The sequence below is a fragment of the Physeter macrocephalus genome, chromosome 8 (genome assembly GCF_002837175.3).
Source record: "Physeter macrocephalus isolate SW-GA chromosome 8, ASM283717v5, whole genome shotgun sequence".
NCBI classification, from domain to species: domain Eukaryota; kingdom Metazoa; phylum Chordata; class Mammalia; order Artiodactyla; family Physeteridae; genus Physeter; species Physeter macrocephalus.
Window position 1 is genome coordinate 8,962,334 of NC_041221.1, and position 22,231 is coordinate 8,984,564.

Consider the following 22,231-nt stretch of genomic DNA (forward strand, 5'->3'; position numbering starts at 1 on the left):
TTGCGGGATCTCCACGTTTTCCCTATTTGCCGTCACCGCCCCACATCCCAGGTGTTTAGTGGTCCCTGCAGCATCTTGCTTCCATGGCATGCCCCTCCAGACCCTTGTTCCCAGGTGGCAGGGGCTGCAGCAGCGAAGAGGTGCTTTGGAGGAGCAGAAAGTCCTCTACCTGCACCAGTCCTGACAAGCTGCTTCATCATGAACCCCTCTGACACACAGCAAGGACATCAAACTGGGAGCAAAAATGAAGTCTTAGGACTGAGATTTGGGAATCCGCAGAGATTCCACCATGTACAAATCCCAAAAGACTATTTAAAACAAGAAGAGGGCCCATCTCTTGCCAGCAGAAGGGAGATTCTGCAGCGATCTTGAGTGTACATCAGGGCAAACCGAGAGATGGGAAAAGCAGAGAGGAAAAGGTCCTCGATGTCACTATGAATACGAACTGGAGACTGCTTTGGAATTCGATTCTGTAGGAGCAGAGAGTGAACGTTATTTTAAGATATAATTGAATAATTATTTATTTGGAGGAACTCAGCATTATCACGTTATCCAAAATAATCCCAGTTGCTCGTGCTTGTCATAAAGTTTGCTAATAATCTGGACTGCAGGGGGAGGTGGGACCCTAACTGAAAACATCTGTTAAAATTGAAAATGAGAATTACGCCTTGTTTTTATTATTTTGTTCATGATACAATCCTGGAAGAGGGGAATTCAGTGATTATCCGAGTAAATGTCTATTTACATGCAGAATGTAGGTGTGCTCCAACTTTGCATTGCAAAATAAAAATGACTGATCTTCCCGGTTAAAACAGTGTGGGTCACCCCAGCTGCCAGCTTTTATGCTTTTCCTTATTTATGTCTTCCCTAAGGAGATACAGGCACTTGGCGGGCCCTTCCCAAGCTGCTGTAATTGGTGGATAGTTGGACTTCTTTTAATCCAAGTAATGCCGAGTGTCTGCAGCTTTGGTAATCGGATCCTACCAGCTTTAGAGACCACTGCCAAAATATCCAGAGCACAGAGGTTTGGCAACGACATTTAATCATCGCAAAAGGATTACAGAGTGCAAAACAAGCCCCCAAACAGCTAGGAGATGGGCCAATTCAGAAACTGACTCAGGCTAGGGAGCTGCTCAGGCTCGGCCCCTCTCACACGGCCTTGCATCCCAGCTCTCGAACTGACTTCACCTTGGCCAAGGCTGGCATCCTTTGTGGCACACAGGAGAGAAAAGATGTCAAGGGGAATTGACTTTGGATCAGAGAAATAAAACAGTGTCTGATCATCTGTCAGGCTCAGGGTTGGTGAATCCCAAACCAGGGTACCCAGATTATCCTGGTGTGGGAAGGTCAAGGCCACAGTCTACCCGGTGAGAGCCTCCGATGGAGAAGCCAAGTGGCAAATTTAGAAGCTGTCCCTTGTCTTGTTAAAGTGAGACATTGCTGCTATCTGTGATGCTTTATTTACCAACAATACGGTTTACATTGGGAGCCATAGCTTGTTTGCCGTTCAACGGATGCTTTATAGCAGGAATTAAGGGTGATTCGTGACTAGGTATGGATCTGGAATTGCGCAATTACAACCCCAGCTGTAGAGGCCTCTTTCCATTCTGGGTCTAAATCTGGAGGCTCCCGGGTGAGAACCTTTGGCCCTTCTGCTCCAGACGGCTCCAGCTGGCAACAAGGCCCCGGAGAGGCCGCCACTGTCTGCGTGCCAAGCGTGCCATTTGCTTGGCTCTCCCTTGCACGAGTTCCTGGACAAAGGAGAATTCTAACACAAAACCCACCCCTTGCAGCACAAGTTTCTAAAAGGCAACTTTAGTCACTAAAAAAGTGCAAATGCAGACTCCTGTGTAAATCTGATTTGCCATGCTAGGCCAAGCTTATTTTATTACATACATTCTGCATTCTAAGAACTAATAACTTCATATTGTAAACATTAAGCATACAGAGTTAAAGTTCAAGGCCACATTAGATCATTGATTGTCCCTTTTGTCGTGTATCTTTGGCTGGCCGAGATCAACTCGTAGTGTATAAATGCATAAGTTATATAATTATTATATAAAAAGGAAAAAAAAAACCCCATCGACTTGTATACTTCATTCTGACAAACGCACAGCGTTCGCGACTCAAAAGGAAACCTGGAGCCCGCCTCGCCCCGATGCCTAGGTGACCTCGGATCGCGGTAGCCCAGAAGGCTAGCTCTTCCCTGACCCTGTGGAGAGCGGGGCCCTCACCTAAGGATGAGGTCCTGAATGTTTCTTTTAAATATCAGACAATTCCAGTTACAATTTTTCTTTTGATAAACAAACAAAAAGAGAGATGCATGATTTTGTTTCTGAATTCTACTACTTGCCCTGCCTCCGTGACGCTGTGTCCTTCCTCGTAACACTGGATTTGGTACAACACTGACCGAATGGAGCCTCAAGTCTCCGTGACTCAATTCTCTGCAGAACCGACACCGTCCTAAGTCCAGTCTTTACTGCTCGAGAAGTTTCTTTCCCAGTCCTTGCCTCCTCTTCTGCTTCTTCCTCTGCCGCCTCGTCTGTCCACACCCGCACGCTTGCCCTCCAGACACGTTCTCAGTCCCTCCCTTCGGCTCAGCGTTCCTGTCCTATCGTAAAGGAGTTGGAAGCTGTGGGTTGCCTTCACAGTTGGAGAGAGCCGACCGCTCTCCATCAAATGGAATGAATCGGATTTCGCCCAAAACTGCAAGTGCTGATGAGTCCCCTATCAATGTCTACTGATGGGCCACGGTCTCTTTTCTTTCCTTTTTTTTCTGTGTTGATATGTTTCTCTTTTTAAATACAGGTAGTTTTTTTTTCCTTCAAATGACGTTAGAAAGGGCATGTTAGGTCCAGACTGTGTTCTCTCTATTGCTTGAGTTGAATCCCAGTTTAATGCATGACCAGGACCCCAAAGGCTACTCTAAGGTTTATACACGTCTTCAAAACATTTTCTTTGGCACTTTGTCCCTTATGACTTCACGCTTCTACTTACAATGCCTTTCACAAGGTTGGTCCACAGATGATCTGTCCATGTACATGACATGTGTAGCATCCTCTTTATCTCTGTAGTAATATTTTAGTAATTCCCTCCCACTGAGAGTCTCTGGATCTCTTCCCCGGCTTCCTCCCCCTCAGCCCCAGTCAAGCTTTTTCATTCCTCTTGAGGCACTTCTGAATCATGGTCTCCGATAGAGCTTGTGGCAATTGGTTGGCGGTTGCATGTTGCTGGGAAAGGCCTCTCTCGGGTCTTTAGTAGTAAGTGCCCAGATGCGAAGGCATATGGCTGGCTGGGAGCCTAGTGTTAGGGTAGATCCCTCCCGTTGGTGAATTCCAGTATGGGTTTGGGGCAGCAAAAAAACTGGACGATGTCACGGGGAGGGCTGGAGGGTGGGGGGCCACAAAGTTCATCTTCTGCGGGTGGGTGTGATAGGAGCCCATGTAAGGGAGGTCCGAGGGGTACTTGTACAGGGACGACTCTGGAGGGTGGGGCTGCAGGGCCTGGGCGATCCCGTGGAAGTCAAACTTGTAGGCGTAGCGCTTCCCGTGGACTTTGGTCATGATGTTTTTATCATAGTAGTAACGGAGGGCCCGGCTGAGTTTATCATAGTTCATATTGGGTTTGCTTTTCCGTTCTCCCCAGCGCCGGGCCACCTCATCTGGATCTGTCATCTTGAACTCCCCGTTGGTGCCTTCCCAGGTGATGCAGTTGGAGTTCGAGCTGTCTGACAGGAGCTCCAGGAGAAACTGCCACAGCTGGATCTGCCCGCTCCCTGATGAGGTGGGAAAAGAAAAGAAAACCCCAGTGAGAACAGGATCTGAGCTAAAGGGGTTCTTTCTTCAACGACAGAAGAGGGGGCTGTGGCGTCCCACCCAGACTTCCTTTACCTGGCTGTGCGCCCATCCCTCAGCGGCTGGGGTATTGGCTACTCTTGTCCCCCAGCTTCCTCTGCTCGTCTCCAGAGAACTGCCCTTGGCTGAACAGGAGCTGCTTCATCCACCCCCAGGTAGCCCACAGCCTGATGGACTGACACAGGGTACCAGAGGCCGGCCCCCCTGCCTCGAAGAGGGACCAGTTCTGCGATGCTGGTCAGGCCCCGGGCTCCGCATGGGATCAGACAAAAGCAGGGTTCCAGCTAAGGCCACAAGCTTCCTTCACTTTCCCCTGTCCGATCCTGCGCCCTCACTCCCTCTCTCCTGAGAAATACCCTTAATTAATCACTTGCATAAGTATCCTCAGCCCAAGCTCTGCGTCTAAGGGACCTGACCTAAGATGATGATCCTTGGTGAGTACCAGGCTGATCTACAGACCCATGTCCTTCCTGGAATGCAAAGAGTTCCTACAGGTCAGAGTTCAGGTCTGTTCCATCCATTTCTGACTTCCTTAGAAGAACAGCCAAGTCAACTTTGTGTTTTGGGGGTGGAAGGGCTTACTTTTCCTCTTTTGTGAGGCAGAGAGTGCTGTTATGTGGCTATAGCGATAATGACTTAATACCATTTACATTGGCTAGGTCAAGTAAAATAATAAAAGTCAGATCTAGGAAATGAACTTCAAAAAGTTTATGGAAAAAAATCGAGAATGGAAGTAAACACCGTTATTTCTAACATAACATTTGGCTGGCATGCAGAAAGCCATTCTGTCAAAACTGTTCCTAGAACAGAATTAACCCACTCAAAATGAGGAAGTTTAGAAAAAAGTTGGCTCTATTTCAAACCAGATCACCCATTTCCAGTATTTAGGCAAATGCATCTTAACGGAAATCCATGTGCTGTCCCTGCGTTGCAATGCCAATTGTGTTAAGCAGAGTTTCCAAAAGAAAAAGCTGTTAACAATGAGTGACTGCAGGCCCTCTTGGGGCTTCCAACAGAGTCAATGAGACCTCATTTGACTGGGTGGACACAGAACTCTCGTGATGCCATCGGAGACCTACAGATGTGGCTTTTAGGTTTTATTAAATTCAGAGAAAAATCCAGGCCCACCATCCTAGACTCTATGCTACGATACTTTTAAGACGATTGATGGCTCCCTAAAAGAGAGAAACATGCAAATATCAACAGTCATACGAGGAGCACCAGAATAAGTACCAGGAGAGGCGAAGTACCAGGAAGATCTGGTCCTGAGCACCGGGAGAAGCTAAGATGCTTTAAACAGGTTTTAGGAGCTTTGAAAATGGATACATGAGGCAGGTCTTTCCTCCCAAACTCCCAAGCACTGCCTTGGGCTTATTACCAAAAAGATTATCTTCTATTATACTATCAGTAAATATCAGTAGATATGATAAAATCACTAAAGGAACTGTTGACTATTCAGGGAATTGATGAAATGTAAAACTCAATTACAAATGTGTTTTCTCTAAATCCTCCCCACCAGCTCCCTATATAAATTGTCCAACTCATAAATCTTTGTTTCCATGTTGGCTACATGGAAATGGATATGTTTGTGAATTTATCCATACAATAGCATCGTGAGAAAGGTCAGCCTTTTCTGAATTTGTTCTGGAAAATTAGCATTTTCAGTCTAGCAACACATTTGAAATGTATTAACAGCTTGTAGTTCATCGCAGTGGAAGCCTTTGCTTTTTCAGGACCACATATTCAAACTGTTCTCAATCAAGTTTTCTTGCCCCCAACATTTCATTAATATGCATTTAAAAAATACAAAGAATAGTTTGAGAAAACCATATGGTTTTAGTATATATATTGTAACCAAAGGATTACTACTTGAAAAAAAAATTCCATATATGACCTGGGAATAGGGAAAAACATAGATTTTTGATTTAACAGTGTGACATATGTTTCAATATAAACACGTAGAGTTGTTTGAAAATAAATATTCACTGTCAGCCTCCTCCCATACAGAGAACAATCCCACAGATTTTGTATAAATACACAGATCTTCCTAAACAGTCAAACTTATACTTGGTATCTGTTCAAACCTTGGCATTGCCCCTTGGGAATTTGTCCCTCACCCACTTCCTTTATAAACATGTATAGGAGAGAACCAGTGTACAAAAGTGTTTTCCCATCTCTCCTGTTTCTGAAGAACTAGTAAGTCAGGGAACTAAATTCATGGCTAGAAACTCAAAATTCATAGGATAGATGAGGAATTTCTCCCTAGACGATTTTACCCATCAGCCCTTGTACACAGGGTTCGGGCCTCTGAGCATTTCAAGAGTCTACGGGAATAAGACACCTGTAAACAAAACTCACCAGCTTCCGAACCTGAGAACAAAACCATAAATGCACATCAATTAATGTTTAAGTAGATGTTATAAAATGTAACATTATGTCCAGCTCGTTACTTGTTAAATTTAATATAACAAAATCCACTGCGTTCACAGTCTACAGCAGATTTTCTCGCTGTGCGAGAATCCTCAAGGGGGCACGATGTTTGCTGAGAAGTATAGTCAGTGGTAAATTAAACGAGTTACTCATGGCCACGAATTTCGAGAGCAATTTATTAAATTCTTCGTTTACTGTCGAAACAATAACACTTAGTGTGCACTGAAGGTGCATTTTAGAATATAGAATAGGGATTCCAGAACACGAATGCCTAACATTTGGAAGCCTAAGAGTGGCTTGGGTAGTCCACTGGCCAAACCAACAAGTAAAAGGAGAAGCTCTTATAAGACCAGACCTTGCACCCAAACAGCCTCACCACCTGCGCCTCAAGAATTACCTTCTTCGGAAAAACTCTTCATATCTATTTTCTCTCTCTATCCTGATAACCTCCTTTGGAACATCAGTAACGAGTAGCTACTTTTTTCCTAGTTTTGTCCAAGGTAATTAACTAAAAAGGCAGGACAGGGAAGGGGAGGGACCCAAAGATGCCGGCTGCCCACCTACAGGCGAGTCCAGTGGGGTGAAGGGGCGTGGGGCGTGGCTTCAAAGAAGACAGAAGGCAATCCTTTAATTCTGGGCAAGAAAGTGGTCTCCGAATGCAATTAAAAGAAAAGAAGAGAAACACATTAGTGAAGAGGTACAGACTGAGCAAAGAAGGGCAAAACATCTAAACGGTTTATAAACCACAGAGAAAAGCACAGCTGGGAGTGAGTCAGCAGCTGTGGGTCAAGTAGGAGGGGTGTCCCCAAGCAGGGCACTCAAGAGCCAGCTGACGGAGGAACAGAGCAGTAAATAAAGCGGAGAGGGTCTTTAAAGCAGCAAGCACCAGGGTGGCAATCACTTGGGCTACTTTCTACAGTAGCTGGAGGTGCTGCAGAAAAACCCATGTGCACGGCCTGGACCCCCCAGCGCGTCGGGATCAAGGCAGCAGGCATGTGTCTCAGACGGAAGGCTCTGTGTGCGGCTCAGACAGGACTTGTTGGGGGGTGGGAGGGGCAGGGCAGCACGGTGGCCGGAAGCGCCCCTTGGGGGTCGGCACTGTCGCAGCTGACTGCTGGCTCTGCTCACCTGGCTCTCTGTGCCCCGGTGTCCTCGTCTGCAAAGTGCGGGTGATGGTAAAGTACTACCTTGCAGTATCACTATGAGGAGGAATTCGGTACATGAGCGCTCTTATCATGATTTGTGTGAGCTGGAAACCAGGGTTTAAAGAAAGGTACATCCCTTGCCTAGAGCCAGGAGATGCCAAAGGAAGACAACCACCTTCCCCCAAAAAACCCCATGCTGGCCGGGCAAAAGCTGGGAATGGTGGCATTCTCAGGGCTGGCCAGCATCGTTGAACGCTGACTGGTCCCAGGCATCATTCTGAACATTTTCCATGTGTTTATTTAATCCCCCTCCCCCCAGAATCCTCGTCTGCAAAGTGCGGGTGATGGTAACACTATCCAGATGGTAGTACTACCTTGTAGTATCACTATGAGGAGGAATTCGGTACATGAGCGCTCTTATCATGATTTGTGTGAGCTGGAAACCAGGGTTTAAAGAAAGGTACATCCCTTGCCTAGAGCCAGGAGATGCCAAAGGAAGACAACCACCTTCCCCCAAAAAACCCCATGCTGGCCGGGCAAAAGCTGGGAATGGTGGCATTCTCAGGGCTGGCCAGCATCGTTGAACGCTGACTGGTCCCAGGCATCATTCTGAACATTTTCCATGTGTTTATTTAATTCCCCTCCCCCCAGAATCATGTGATAGCCCATTGTAGGGATGAGGAATTAGAGCCCAAAGAGGTAGAGTGACTTATCTTGCCCAAGGTCAGCAAGGGTTGGAACCCAGATTCTAGGCCTTGGTGCTGAATCACTGCACAATAGTGCTCTTGGGCCTGGTCTCTGCACACACCTCTGCAGTCTCCTCCAGCCCTTCCCTGGCCCTGGAGCTTGGTGGGTTCCCAGTAGAAGACTGGACACTCCCACCTCCTAACCAATGGCAAAACATCCCTAAAACTGGTCTCTGGTTCTGCACGAAGCAGGTTAACACTTTCACGCCCACCATTAAAGACTACCCAGTGAGCACCGAGGGAGCTACCGAACTCTTGCTCCCAAGAAGCTCTTGCACGGAAAGGCAATTCCTGTTCATCACAGAAGCCACATTAAATGGTCAACCATTCTGACGGGATATAAAGGGGCTGTGTCGCTAATATCTGATCCAGGACATAATAATGCAGGGACACACTCTTCTCAGCAGAAGAAATACGGTCCAAAGTGCACCCAAAGGCATATTTTGGATGGAGATGTTGCGATGCTGTTATCATCTTGTGCATTCATACTATATGATGTCATCTTTCCATTTAAAACGGTTTAAAAAACGTTTGCATTGTGAAAAGAAGAGAGGCAGCAATTTAAAGTGCTGAAGGATTTATTTATCAGAGACTGGGAAACTAGAATCAAACAGGAAGAAGCATTCTCATTAATAGAATGATAAGACATTCTGGTTTTAGGGGGAAAGGCCACATGAAAGTAACTGACACACAGCCTAAGGACAGATGGAGAGAAGGCCTAATTCATTATAAACCAAGTAAAAGAAATCTTTATCTTTGAGTCAACAGTCGGATGTTGCCACTTTCCCCAGGCCCGATGGGCACAGCCTCAGTGAGATAAAGTGCAGTCTTTGCTTACGACGCCAGTGCTGCTGACCTCTTAGGTACCAAGACATTTTCCCAGGCCAGCGATGGGTCTGCAGTCTCCTCCTTGCTCGGTCCCAGGTCCTTCTACCCGCTGGGCAACCCCAGGCTGCTGGGCACAGCGTGAACAGACACTAAGCCCTCTGCTTAGGGGCCGGCAACTCTCTTTGGCCCCAAGCCACCAACCAAGCCACACCTTTGAGCTGCAACAACGTGGGCACAGACTTATTTTTCACTTAACCAATTTGTGAGGGTGAAAGGGTCGGTTTGGTTTTGTTTGGTGCAGCTTGACATGTTCCTCCTCTTCCTCCCTGACCTCAGCCTCGTCCCAAGCATTGAAACAGTTGTTAAACTGAATGGAAATCCTTTCTTTCTATTCTCTTGGTCCTCATTCTCCAAGACCTCCCTCTTCCAGGCTCACTCGGTGGCAGTGGAGAGCCAGAAAATATCAATAAAAGCAGATTTTGGAGACAGAGAGTCAGGGTTCAAACCTGGCCTCCCTTCTTATGGGCTGTGTGACCCAGGAGAAGTTACCTAATGTGTCTGGACCTCTGATTCCTTTTCCATAGGACGAAGATAATGACCTCCCAGGGCTGTTCTGAGACAGGCATTTGCCCAGGCGTGATATGGGGGAGGGGTGGGGGGAAAGCTATTGAATTGTTATTTCACATTATTGTATTAACTTTCCCAGCGTGTTCCAGCTTCCGTCCTGTTCCCCTTTCTAATCTATCCTGAACATTCCTGCCAGATCAGTCTTCCTGAAGCCTGACTAATAATAATCATCTCAAAACACAGTAATCGTTTTTATGTGAATGGTTATAAAGGCAGTTGCAAACAGAAAGCTGCGCATAGGTAGGAGGATGGCCCAAGACCCCGGAGACGTGGCCACCAGGTGGATGCTGGGGTGAGCCTGTGTCCATTTCTCCACCGGAATGGAAGCTCCTTGAGGGTCAAGGATGATATCCTGTTACTCCTTGCATTCATTCATTCAACCGATAATTATTTAGCACCCGGTCTAGGCCCAAGGGGTAGAGCAATAAACAAAACAAACCTTTCTCACTTCTAAGCTGCTTAAAAAATATTTGCTGAATCAGTTAACATTAATCAAAATTTAATGTCAAAGATGTGGATGCCAATTAATGATGATATTTTATGTTTTCAAAAGTATAGATTCCCTGTGGGGACGTACACTGACTGAACCTAAATTTTCCCATTTCTAACCCCATTTTGGCCTCAATATTTAGGATATATACATTCCAGCTTGTATTTGCAATACGCCTATGACATCTTGGCATCTGAATTTGCTGTTGAGAATATGCAGCATATGCTGTGAATTTCTGAAGTGGATGCCAGCACAGCTGGTTCTGGTCTGAATACAAACAAATCAAACAATCTGGTTGGCACTGAAGCGTGATGACAGGTGACAATCCTTGGCAAGGGACAGGTTACAAATGGGCCAATTAAGAATCTGTACTTTCTCCTGGCATCTGAGTTCAGAAACAGACCATTCATTGAAGATGATCCTAAATTTGAAGTCTTGTGGTTGTCATTATGGTTCTTTTTTTTTAAGCTATTATTTTATCTGCTGGTGTGATGGGTTGAATTGTGGCCCTCTCCCCAAATTCATCTGTTGGATTTGCCCAGTGCCTCAGAATGTGAAGCTATTTGGAAACAGGGTCTTTAGAGAAGTAATCAAGTTAAAGTCATATCATCTGAGTGGGCTCTAATCCAATATGACTGGTGTCCTTAGAAAAAGGGAAATTTGGACACAGAGACACATATAGGTCAAGAGATACAGGCAGAAGATGGCCAGCTATAAGCCAAGGAGAGAGGTCTGGAATAGATCCTTCTTCCATGGCCCACAGAGCGAAATAACCCCGACCACTTGATTTTGGACTTCTGTCCTCTAGAACTAGGAGACATATATAAATGTCGATGTCTAAACCCCCAGTCTGTGGTACCTCGTTAGAGCAGCCCTAGGAAACGGATACAGTTTGGATCAGGTAATGATGCTCTTTGCTGAAGCTAAATCTTAATTTATAACCCGACCCATTGTTTTCCACTTAGGCAAACAGTCCAGTGACACCTACAACTTCAATTTGTTCAGTGGAAGGGACTTCCTGTCTATACAAGTTCAGTTTCAAAATAGCTACTGCCCAAAAGATAACTTTGTACGAGCAAAATCATCAGCAGTATCTCACCTGGATTTGCAAGGCGGCTACTTGTGGGTCCAAGAATCTGGTAAGGATCTATAGCAAAAAGGAAAGAAGTCAGATCCCAAAGACACAGTTGTGAGCAGGTAGGACGTAACTCCAGGAATAATGCTGACCCCGCTGGTGTTTCCAGGTTTCAGAGTTGAAAATGTCCCCCACGCCAAAGTCCCCCAGCACCACTTCCTGTACTAGAAAAGACGTCACATGGGTCTGAGTGATGCTTCTTAGTAAAGGTCTCCTAGCTGGTGGCCGAGCTCAGATTTGGCCCAGGGTTCCCAACACCTAGCCCAGCGCCCTCTCCATCCCAGGATTTAAACAGGGCAGGTGTATTCTGCCCAGGGCCGTGTGGGCCGTGCTGCTCAGCACGCTGGCAGCAGCACCCTTCCACTGTGTTTCCGCACCGGACGTGGCACACACGCGGATGTTGCTGCATGCGACCTGGAAGGTGAAAATCAAAGAACTGCTAGGCCGCAAAGAAGCTGCCTGTGTGCACGCAGCATGTTTTTTCCATATTTATTGCATGGGTTTTGGAAACGTCTTAGCAAAATCTCAAGTCATTCCCAGTTGAGTAGACTGATAATTTAGTCCCTGTTTTACATATGGAGCAGTCCTAAAGAAGACAAAGGAACATTAGTTTGACTTAGAAAGTGACACATTTAGAAAGTGACACATTTTGACTTAGAAAGTGACACATTTTAGGAACATTAGTTTGACTTAGAAAGTGACACATTTTAGAAAGTGACACATGCTGCTAATAAACCTGTTTCTTCTTTTATGGCCACCAAGATGCTCTGTGAAACATACCTAGCTGAGGACGCTGGTCTTCAGTTTTGGGCACTGTGGAAGGAGATGGCTGAGCAGCTGAAAATCCAAAAAACAAAGAGACAATTAGTTATAACTTGTATTTGGCTACTAGACTTCGATGCTGTTGTATCATCATTCCATCATTTACCTTAGTTATTAACATAATAGCCTTACTCTTATAATAAGAAACATGGTAAGAAAAAAATTTCCTTCCTAATGAACCCAAATGTAAATGTGGTAGCAAAACGAGGGTACTTTAACTTATTTTAAAAATTTATTTTTACCCCACTTTTTGCAAAACTAAAAAAAAAATTTGAGATGGTTTACAAAACAGATTAAAATGAATCAACTCTAAAATAAAAAGATAAAGGGAAACCACCAGGAAAATATAAAGTAAGGAATACTGTAAACATGGCCAAGATTAGGAAATCGCCCAGTATTTAATCTGTACTCTAGCAGCCTATGAGACATGCATTTGTCCAGAAATGTATTACATCATTCATTTCTTTTTGCTATAGAGATATATTACATCATTCATTTCTTCTCGTTATAGAAATAGGTATAATGCCAATAGAGAAAGAATCATTGCATTTAAAGATCAGTTGTGCTTTGTTGCCAAAGGGACAAATGTATGTTGAAAAAGCATAGTTTGGCTACAGAAATTATCATTTACTGCATCAAGAGTTATCCACTGCCTTGTGATGTGAGGATTCAAGGCAGTGGGAACCAACACTGTACCTTTCGACTGGGGGGTGGGGTGGCCGTGACTGGTCCAGGCTGATCTCCTGGGTGGTTCGTAAGGTAAATCTGTAAAAATAAATAAATTGACTAAAAGATCAATAACGTAACTTGATAACATCTATTTTGTGTGCTTGTTTTGTTTTGTTTTGTGTTTATTAGAATAAATATTGTGCACGAAAACCCAATTATCCAAAGTAATATTCAACCTGGATTCCACGAGATTCGGGTTTTATTTGCAAATGATAACTTTGTATCTTTTATTGATCTAACAGTTTCACCCATTAATCTGAAAACTCCCATGGACGGATTCTCTAGGAGCTGGCTGACTCTTCTAAGGTAATTTCCTGCAATCCTAGGTCAAGACCATATCAAAAGTTTCTCACAATCTAATTTGTCCTGCTTCCAGCTGGAATTGACAAAAGTCCATCACCCCTTTATTATCTTCGTGACCTGTCTGAAGCACGGCCTACAACGTTGATGAATCAACCGATTCCTACTTGAGGTCTGACACTAAATCCACCAAATGACATTCACGTTCCTTCCTTTTCTTCTTCCTTGGAAACAAGCACTGCTTTCTCTTCTTTGCCAGCTGCCTCTCTCAGCCACCCCTCATTTTCCCTCATCCACTTATATTAAATCAGTCTTAAGGGTCTAGTTATTTTTCTTTTTTTTTTAAATTAATTTTTATTGGAGTATGGTTGCTTTACAATGCTGTGTTAGCCTCCACTGCACAACAGAATGAATCATCCATACACATACAGATATCCCCTCCCTTTTGGACTTCCCTCCCACTTGGGTGGGTCTAGTTATTTTTCTACGCAAATGTCTACTCCTTCTCCTTCTCTAAATGAATTTAGAAGTTCACTAAAATGAACTGTAAGACTGAAATAGTACTGCCCCCGCAAAACACTGGCAGTGACAGTAGAGCTGAAGTATATGCCAATGATTTTTTTTTGTATTTATAATGTATTGCTACTTGTCCCATAAAACTTCATCACTTTGCATATGCAAAGTTAGTAATTATACTTCTGCATCCTCAGTGCAAGTTCTATTAATGATTATGACTCTATGTCATTTCAAGTTTCCTTTAAAAATATATTCCAGAAACATTATTATGCACGCTCTTACTAACTGTGCCTACATAAAGCTGGGGAGTTGGGTGGCCAGCTACACACAATTATATTACAGAACCATTTCAAAACTACGACTTCTTGGATTGACGGGTCTCCATGCAATGCCATGTGTCATTCTGGGCCAGCTGAAAGCCATAGCCAGGTACTTCAGCAGGTGTTCTGCTGCCAGTCACCTGGAGATGACTATAAAATCTCACTTGGAGAGATTTTAAACTTTGTTTAAAATTGGCAGTTTGGTGGGTCAATCTTGAAAAAGCTTGTTGACTGTGTTGCAGAAGACATGTCTCTTCCTAGTTTCATATCCCAGAGAGAATAGCAATGAAATGCAACGTGAAATCCAACACAGAATTGCCTTAATGTATTTGGTCTGTTTGGCTACAAGCATCTCGACTAGTGTGGTCTGTGAAACCCTACCCTCCAGAGCTTTGGTTGAGTTCGATAATTTTTCTTTTGAAACTCTGCTATTGCTCAGCACTCCCTCTCCACTGGCATTTCTGTAGTTTTGGACTGTAAGCATTTCCCACCCAGTTCCTCGGATTCTCACTTTTCTGGTGTTGAGGTTACACATGGGAATTAAATCTGCAGTCGCTATCAATTTACAACTAAATTTCAACTTAAGTCGCTGGGAGCATTTGCGCACAGATTCTCATCTAGTTGCATTTTGTCTAGAGAATGGTTAGGCAGGGTTTCAATTTGAGAATTGTCTCAGAAAGAAAAATCTACTAGCAGGGCAACTGTAACAGCATTTCCCCTACTTTAGGAGCAGACAGCCATGTCAACATGGGGCTTCTGTCTACCAAGTGAAAAAGCAAGAGAATCCAGAAATATGTTCTAGGTCCTTGTTTCTCTGCAGACCAGCAGTATCGGCAATGTCTGGGAGCTCGTTAGAAATGCAGAACCTCATTCTAGATCTATTGAATCAGAATCTGCATTTTACCAGATTCTGGTTTAAAAAAAAAAATAGAGCTACCATATGATCCTGCAATCACCCTCCTGGGCATATATCTGAAGAAAACAATAATTAGAAAAGATACAGGCACCCCACTGTTCATTGCAGCACTGTTTACAATAGCCAAGACATGGAAGCAACCTAAATGTCCATCAACAGAGGAATGGATAAAGAAGATGTGGTACATATACACAATGGAATATTACTCAGCCATAAAAAAGAATGAAATAATGCCATTTGCAGCAACATGGCTGGACCTAGAGATGATCATACTAAGCGAAGTAAGCCAGACAGAGAAAGACAAATATATGATACGGCTTATATGTGGGATCTAAAAAAAACAATGCAAATGAGCTTATACATAAAACAGACACAGAAAACAAACTTATGGTTACTAAAGGGGGGAAGGGATAAATTAGGAGTTTGGGATTAACATATACTCACTACTACACATAAAATAGATAACCAACAAGGACCTACTGTATAGCACGGGGAACTATACTCAATATTTTGTAATAACCTATAAGAGAAAAGAATCTGAAAAAGAAAATATATATATACATATATATATATACAGAGTTTTATATGTATATATAAAAAGGAATCATTTTGCTGTACATCTGAAACTAACATGATATTGTAAAACAACTATACTTCGATTTAAAAAAAGAATCTGTATTTTAACAAGGTCCCATTTGACTTGGGTGTACACTGAAGTTTGAGAAAGCCTGTTCTAGACAATTTCCACTATTCTTTTCTAAAAATCTGTGTTCCTACAGATAAGGATTTCAGAAATGCTATCTGAGTGTGTTAATACAAATAAATGTGTGGAAAGAGTTCTAGATTGAATGCTTTTACCTGAAATATGAGAAATGGAATTAATAGCAAGTGTCAGTAGTTAGTCTGCTACTACTTTATTTTTTTTATTTTTATTTTTTTTCCCGACACGCACTTTGAAAGGGTGAGACCTCACTTTGAACCCTGTTGCTATCTCTTACAAGCAGTGTGTGCCTTGGGCAAAGAATGTAACTTACCTAAGCCTCAGTTTTCTCCTTTTTTTTTTTTTTTAACATCTTTATTGGAGTATAACTGTTTTACAATAGTGTGTTAGTTTCTCCTTTACAACAAAGTGAATCAGTTATACATATACACATGTTCCCATATCTCTTCCCTCTCGCGTCTCCCTCCCTCCCACCCTCCCTATCCCACCCCTCTCATGGTCACAAAGCACAGAGGTGATCTCCCTGCGAGGCACCCCACTGTTCATTGCAGCACTGTTTACAATAGCCAAGACATGGAAGCAACCTAAATGTCCATCAACAGAGGAATGGATAAAGAAGATGTGGTACATATACACAATGGAATATTACTCAGCCATAAAAAAGAATGAAATAATGCCATTTGCAGCAACATGGCTGGACCTAGAGATGATCATACTAAGCGAAGTAAGCCAGACAGAGAAAGACAAATATATGATACGGCTTATATGTGGGATCTAAAAAAAACAATGCAAATGAGCTTATACATAAAACAGACACAGAAAACAAACTTATGGTTACTAAAGGGGGGAAGGGATAAATTAGGAGTTTGGGATTAACATATACTCACTACTACACATAAAATAGATAACCAACAAGGACCTACTGTATAGCACGGGGAACTATACTCAATATTTTGTAATAACCTATAAGAGAAAAGAATCTGAAAAAGAAAATATATATATACATATATATATATACAGAGTTTTATATGTATATATAAAAAGGAATCATTTTGCTGTACATCTGAAACTAACATGATATTGTAAAACAACTATACTTCGATTTAAAAAAAGAATCTGTATTTTAACAAGGTCCCATTTGACTTGGGTGTACACTGAAGTTTGAGAAAGCCTGTTCTAGACAATTTCCACTATTCTTTTCTAAAAATCTGTGTTCCTACAGATAAGGATTTCAGAAATGCTATCTGAGTGTGTTAATACAAATAAATGTGTGGAAAGAGTTCTAGATTGAATGCTTTTACCTGAAATATGAGAAATGGAATTAATAGCAAGTGTCAGTAGTTAGTCTGCTACTACTTTATTTTTTTTATTTTTATTTTTTTTCCCGACACGCACTTTGAAAGGGTGAGACCTCACTTTGAACCCTGTTGCTATCTCTTACAAGCAGTGTGTGCCTTGGGCAAAGAATGTAACTTACCTAAGCCTCAGTTTTCTCCTTTTTTTTTTTTTTTTAACATCTTTATTGGAGTATAACTGTTTTACAATAGTGTGTTAGTTTCTCCTTTACAACAAAGTGAATCAGTTATACATATACACATGTTCCCATATCTCTTCCCTCTCGCGTCTCCCTCCCTCCCACCCTCCCTATCCCACCCCTGCTACTACTTTAAACATAAAGAGATTGCCCATGAAATGTGACTGGAAGAAATTAAACACCAAACTACTAATAGGAAAATATTTTGAAACTCTTAATTCACAAAGTCCTTCTTAGAGTGTGTAACTGTGTCTCATCCTCCCTTGAAAATCAGTCAGGACCTAAACAACTCCAAGTCTGATTTTTTGCCAAGAACTGGAGATGTTTATATGCACAATGATTAATGTGTTCATGAACATATTGCCATGGAAGATAAGTGGGCTTTTGTTTTTGTTCATGAAATTCTGCTCCAGTGTTCTCTTATCAGCTACCGATCACATGCCACGGGCACCAAGCCCCCCTCCTGTGGGATGTGACATTGGGGAATGTTGAACTAAGGGTTGCTGAGATGGGAGACAATCATCTCAGTGACCTCGTCAGCAGCTACAACACCTCAAAGCAGAGCCAGTTTTGAGCAGTTCTGCTTTTTGGTTCCTTGAAAGATTATTACTCTGTGTACATTTGCTATTTGCCCCTTATGTACTGAGGAGGTCATAAGACTTCTAGTAAGAACACAGAATACATTTCATTTTTGGTGGTCATTTCAATCCACTCTCCATTTCTCTTCAACTTTAATCTTCAAGGTCAATAACTCATACACTTGGCAGAAGGTCCTGTGTCAGGGACGGCTGCTTTCTGGCATGGGTTCTGCTATTTTTTTTCTGTAACAGACTGTGTTTTAAAACTGAACTTTATAAAAGCCATTTCATAGGCAGCTGAGGGTTGCCAAAGAAGTATGCTATATGCCATGATCTAGATCAAAAACCATGAAAACTACAAATAGGGAGTTTGACTGGTATTGGCTCCCTCCACCCCAGCACCTTTGTTTATTTCCTGGGAGTCAAGATCAGTTCCTGATTCTGAATGAGACTCCTTCCCCCAACCACTCCCTTCCCTAGCCATCAATGATGTAAGCAAGCATCCTTGCTGCCCTTCCTGCAGGATTAAGTTCACCAAGTTTTACACTCTCCTTTCATCAAGATTACTGAAGAACAGCCCACTAGCCCTCTTGACATCCATCCACCACTTTGTTTTTTTTAAAGGACCAGAACTTGGATCATGGGAGAGCTTATCCTCATTCAGGGGATCCATGCCACATTTACAAGGTAACTCTGGAGGTCCCTGGTTGCACTGGATGTGAAAGGTTGAATTTTGCCAGCTCTCAATGAACTTAGATGCTAATGGCAAAGACAAAGACCGAGAGCTATTGACCTAAACCAATCTATAAACCCCTATGTAATGCAAGGAGTTTTCAGGGTCAAGCCTACTAACATGATTAAATCACCCTCTCTTGTTTTCCTCTAGCTCGTCGTACAATCTTCTAAACTCCTCTGTCAAAGACATGGAGATCTGGAGGCATTTTGCCTTCCCTTTTCAACTAGGTGTACAGATGTACAGATCTGTGGTTAGAGTATAGTTAGGGCAAAGCCAAGAATGCATTTTCAGCCATTTGCGTGATACAGGCTTTACTAACTGAGGAGACAGTGCATTGGCTGCGTCACCTTGCTATGACCGGAGATGCTGAATGGTGCTGAGCTGCAAACTCCAAAGGAGGAATCATTTCAGATTCCGAGAAACCCTTGAGGAGTACCAGCTGAAAAGGGAAAGTCAAGGCTGCACTTGCAGACCCAAGTCTGCAGCCTCCTTCGATAAAACCCTAGATGCGTATCATGGTGTGTGGATTACCATGGTGATGGGGGAGGAGAGGGTGGGGTTGATCGTGCTGGGCACACACCAGAGCTTTCACATACACTGCTCCTAGGATGCCAGGCAGGGTTCACATCATGAGGTCAAAAACCAGCATGCAAGTTTCTCTGAGTCAGACCTGTCTCTGTTTATGCCACTTGAGGCCTCAAGGGGCCATGGCCCCCAAAAAGCATGTGTTCAGCAAAGAAGGAGGGTGTTTACGGGGGAGATGGGGAAAGGGCTTCTGGTCATAATAACCGACTACCCAAGAAACACATGCGGACTCCATGAAATTTGATCATAAAAAAAGAACGTAAATGGACCTGCCTATGTGCTAGCGCTTTCTAAGAGGAGAGGAGAGACTCAACTAAATGCTAATTCAACAAAGGGATCATGAAAGAGGGTGCATTTTGAATCAGGAAAATTTGGATAAAATTAATAGGAACAAGCACAGGCAGAGAGAGGATGAGGCATGAACCAAAGAGTATATTGTCCACACGTGTTATCCTGTAAGGTCACTGAACAGTCCCGAACAATTGTGAAGGGGAACTGAAAGGACCCAGTAATTGGACAGGGCAGGCAGTAAGGGGACTCTGGAATAAATGATCTTTTGGGGAAGCTGGGCCATGACAAGACGAAAAGGTAGACGGGGGTGGTTACTTGAGGAGGAAGGAAAGGAAGGAAGTGGGGAGGGAACACTGGGAAGTTGGCCTCAGCAGGATGACACAGGTGAGAGGAAGGCGCCCTCTGTCTCCGTGGATGTGGGGTTAGAGAAATGGATGGACACAGCAAAGCAAGGGTGCAGGGGAAGGGGAACTCGGGTCTCTGTCCCCAAGGCCCCAAGGACCGCTCCCAAGGAAAGTCAGCAACCAGCTCTTCCGAAAGCAGTCAGATACCCACCGACCCACCAACCAAAGGGACACGGTCAGATTCCCAGTGACCCCCTCCCCCAGTGGCGTGCAACACCCATCCCCCCGACCCATCACAAACTTCTCCAGCTGCACCGTTACAAGCTTTCACGCTCACAAGACCATTCCTGCAAGGTTCATCACTGGTCCACCCAAGGTATACAGAAACAAGTCTATTCTCCAAGTTCGAATCCCTCAGTCTGGCTGACAGCAAACCGTTCTCTGGCTCATTCACTCTGATTTTCAATTCTTCGCAGCTCAGGCACTAATATTTGTGTCTCCTTTCAGAATCACAGCAGCAATCACCGAAACACGTACTTTGGTACAAATCAAGTCTCTTCCAAGTCACACTCGAACGACAGACCCAAGAAAAGAGCATTATCAGGGCTTCGCTAGGTGAATTAGCGTTTGCCACCGTGTCTCCCCTGGGCTGAAGCACAGAGGGGTGTCCCAGCCAGAGCCCTCCTGGCCACTCCCCTGACACCCGGGCGCGCCATACCTTCCAAATCCACCATATCCTCAAATAGGGAGCAAGGGAGCTCCAGGACCCATTGTTCCGTCTACGAAGCAACAGGCAGCCGGCTGGCTGCTCTGAGCATCATGTTGAACGAACTCATGCGGCCGCACAGCCCTGACACCAGCTCACAGTCCCTGGCTTTTGCAACCCAGAGGCATCCATGAAATCGCTTCAAACAAACAAACAAACAAGCAACCCATGGCCAAATGTTTCACAGATAGCTTTGACTTTTGTGAGCATGTATGGAAACTTCTTTAAAACACTCACAAAATCATTGTGATTTTCCTACACTTCCCATGTCCTCCTAAAGGACCATTTACTGGCGGTAAACTCGGGAATGTCTAGAGCTAGTGTGACACATGCACTTCCATGGTCCTTTCTCAGTACACACGGCGGGGTTCTTTACGGTCAATCTAGTTCACTCCAGACCCTGGGTCTTGTCCACGATCAAATGGCCTGTGTCAGAGGTAACTAAGCACTATCGCCAAGCCTTTCCACTATGCTTCCCAGGAGAAACGGTGGCAGACTTTATGAGGTTAGGGGACAGAAAATCGCCAGCCTGAAGTCGCAGTACCGGGGCTGTGTCGGGGTGAGAAAAACTCCGAGAAGCATCTTCACCCGGGCTATTTAGCTCACTGGTCCCCCTGTCTTTTTCACTGGGAAGAAACAGCAGCGCCAAGCTTAGTGCCTGGGACCAGTTCAAACTAGGACTTGGGCAGCCTGGATACGTGACAGACGTCCAAGAGCAACAGCTTGGGTCTAAGAAGACGTGACTTCTAGATCTACGTGTGAATAGGGAAAAGCCATCCCACAGCCCTAATCACGATTCCTCAGCTGTGAGGCTGGCATGTGTCATCCAGCTCATGGGGTTGTACATCCCAGCAAGGTGACAGATGTTTGAGCCATGCATGCCCAAGGTCACCCCCTCCTTCTCCACCTGGCAACACCTAAACCTCCTCTGGCATATGGTCCTTCCTCTGCAATGCTTCCTTCCCCCTTTCATGGAGGGATGAATTCCTTTCCCTTCCTGTTCCCACAGCCTCTGTCGTTAGAGGTGTTGCCTCTACTATAAAGTCAGTGCTTTAGGTTATCCATATCCATATCCATCCATATCTGTCTCTCCGGCTCTAGGCACCTAGCCCGTCAGGTTAAATGTATATGTGTGTGAGTCTGTTTCTGGCTCTAGGTGGCTTTACATCTAGAAACATCTAGAGCTTTAGGCCGTGTGCCTGTGGGCTTGTTCTCTGCTGCACCCCCGTGGCTGGCACTCAGGAGGCTCCATGGACAACTGTGGAATGAACAGGCCGGCTTTCTGAAGACAGGAAGCTTTCTAAAGTCTGGTTCATCTTTAGATTCCCAGAATCTAACATCATGCTTGGCACTAATAGACACTTGATAAATAGTGATTCTTTTCGTGAATGACACATAAATTAATAACCTAGTTAAATCATCAGGAAAGACAGAAAGTAAGACTCAGGTGTAAATATTACATGCTTTTGCTCTGAAAGACTGGCTCTCATGACAGCTGGGAACCAGCCACTAGCGTTAGGGGGACGCCTCCTGCTCTGTGCTGTGCCTTGAGGACGGATAGATTACACTTATGTCCTTCTATAAACTCGAAACCAGATGGATTCCTTATCGCCAGGCATCCAGGATGCCTTCTTGGCCCATCTGTCATTGAGAGCAGCTAGTGAAGGGGCTGACCTGCTTATAAGCCCGCAGTTCAGGGACTGTTCGCATGATCTCTGAATGGAACGGTCTGATTCTAGGCGCCAGATCCACAGAGGCAGAATAAGACTGTTTAGAGGTCCGATCCAAGATTAGCTGTCTTTGTGTCTCGTGACGTAG

The 22,231-nt window shown here is 44.2% G+C and overlaps 1 protein-coding gene across 4 annotated transcripts in view; it reads right to left on the reverse strand.

Annotated features, from left to right (window-relative positions):
- Positions 1–1,855: 1,855 nt before the first annotated feature.
- ERG (ETS transcription factor ERG) overlaps positions 1,856–22,231 on the reverse strand; it is a 68,358-nt gene continuing 47,982 nt past the window's right edge. For all 4 annotated transcript variants that reach the window (XM_024120251.3, XM_007111309.4, XM_007111308.4 and 1 more), the window contains 4 exons: positions 12,774–12,842; positions 12,036–12,092; positions 11,220–11,267; positions 1,856–3,775 (listed from right to left, as the gene is read on the reverse strand). In XM_024120251.3, coding sequence (XP_023976019.1) covers positions 3,255–3,775; positions 11,220–11,267; positions 12,036–12,092; positions 12,774–12,842 — 695 coding nt within the window. In that variant the 3' untranslated portion in view covers positions 1,856–3,254. The remainder of the gene's footprint in view (positions 3,776–11,219; positions 11,268–12,035; positions 12,093–12,773; positions 12,843–22,231) is intronic.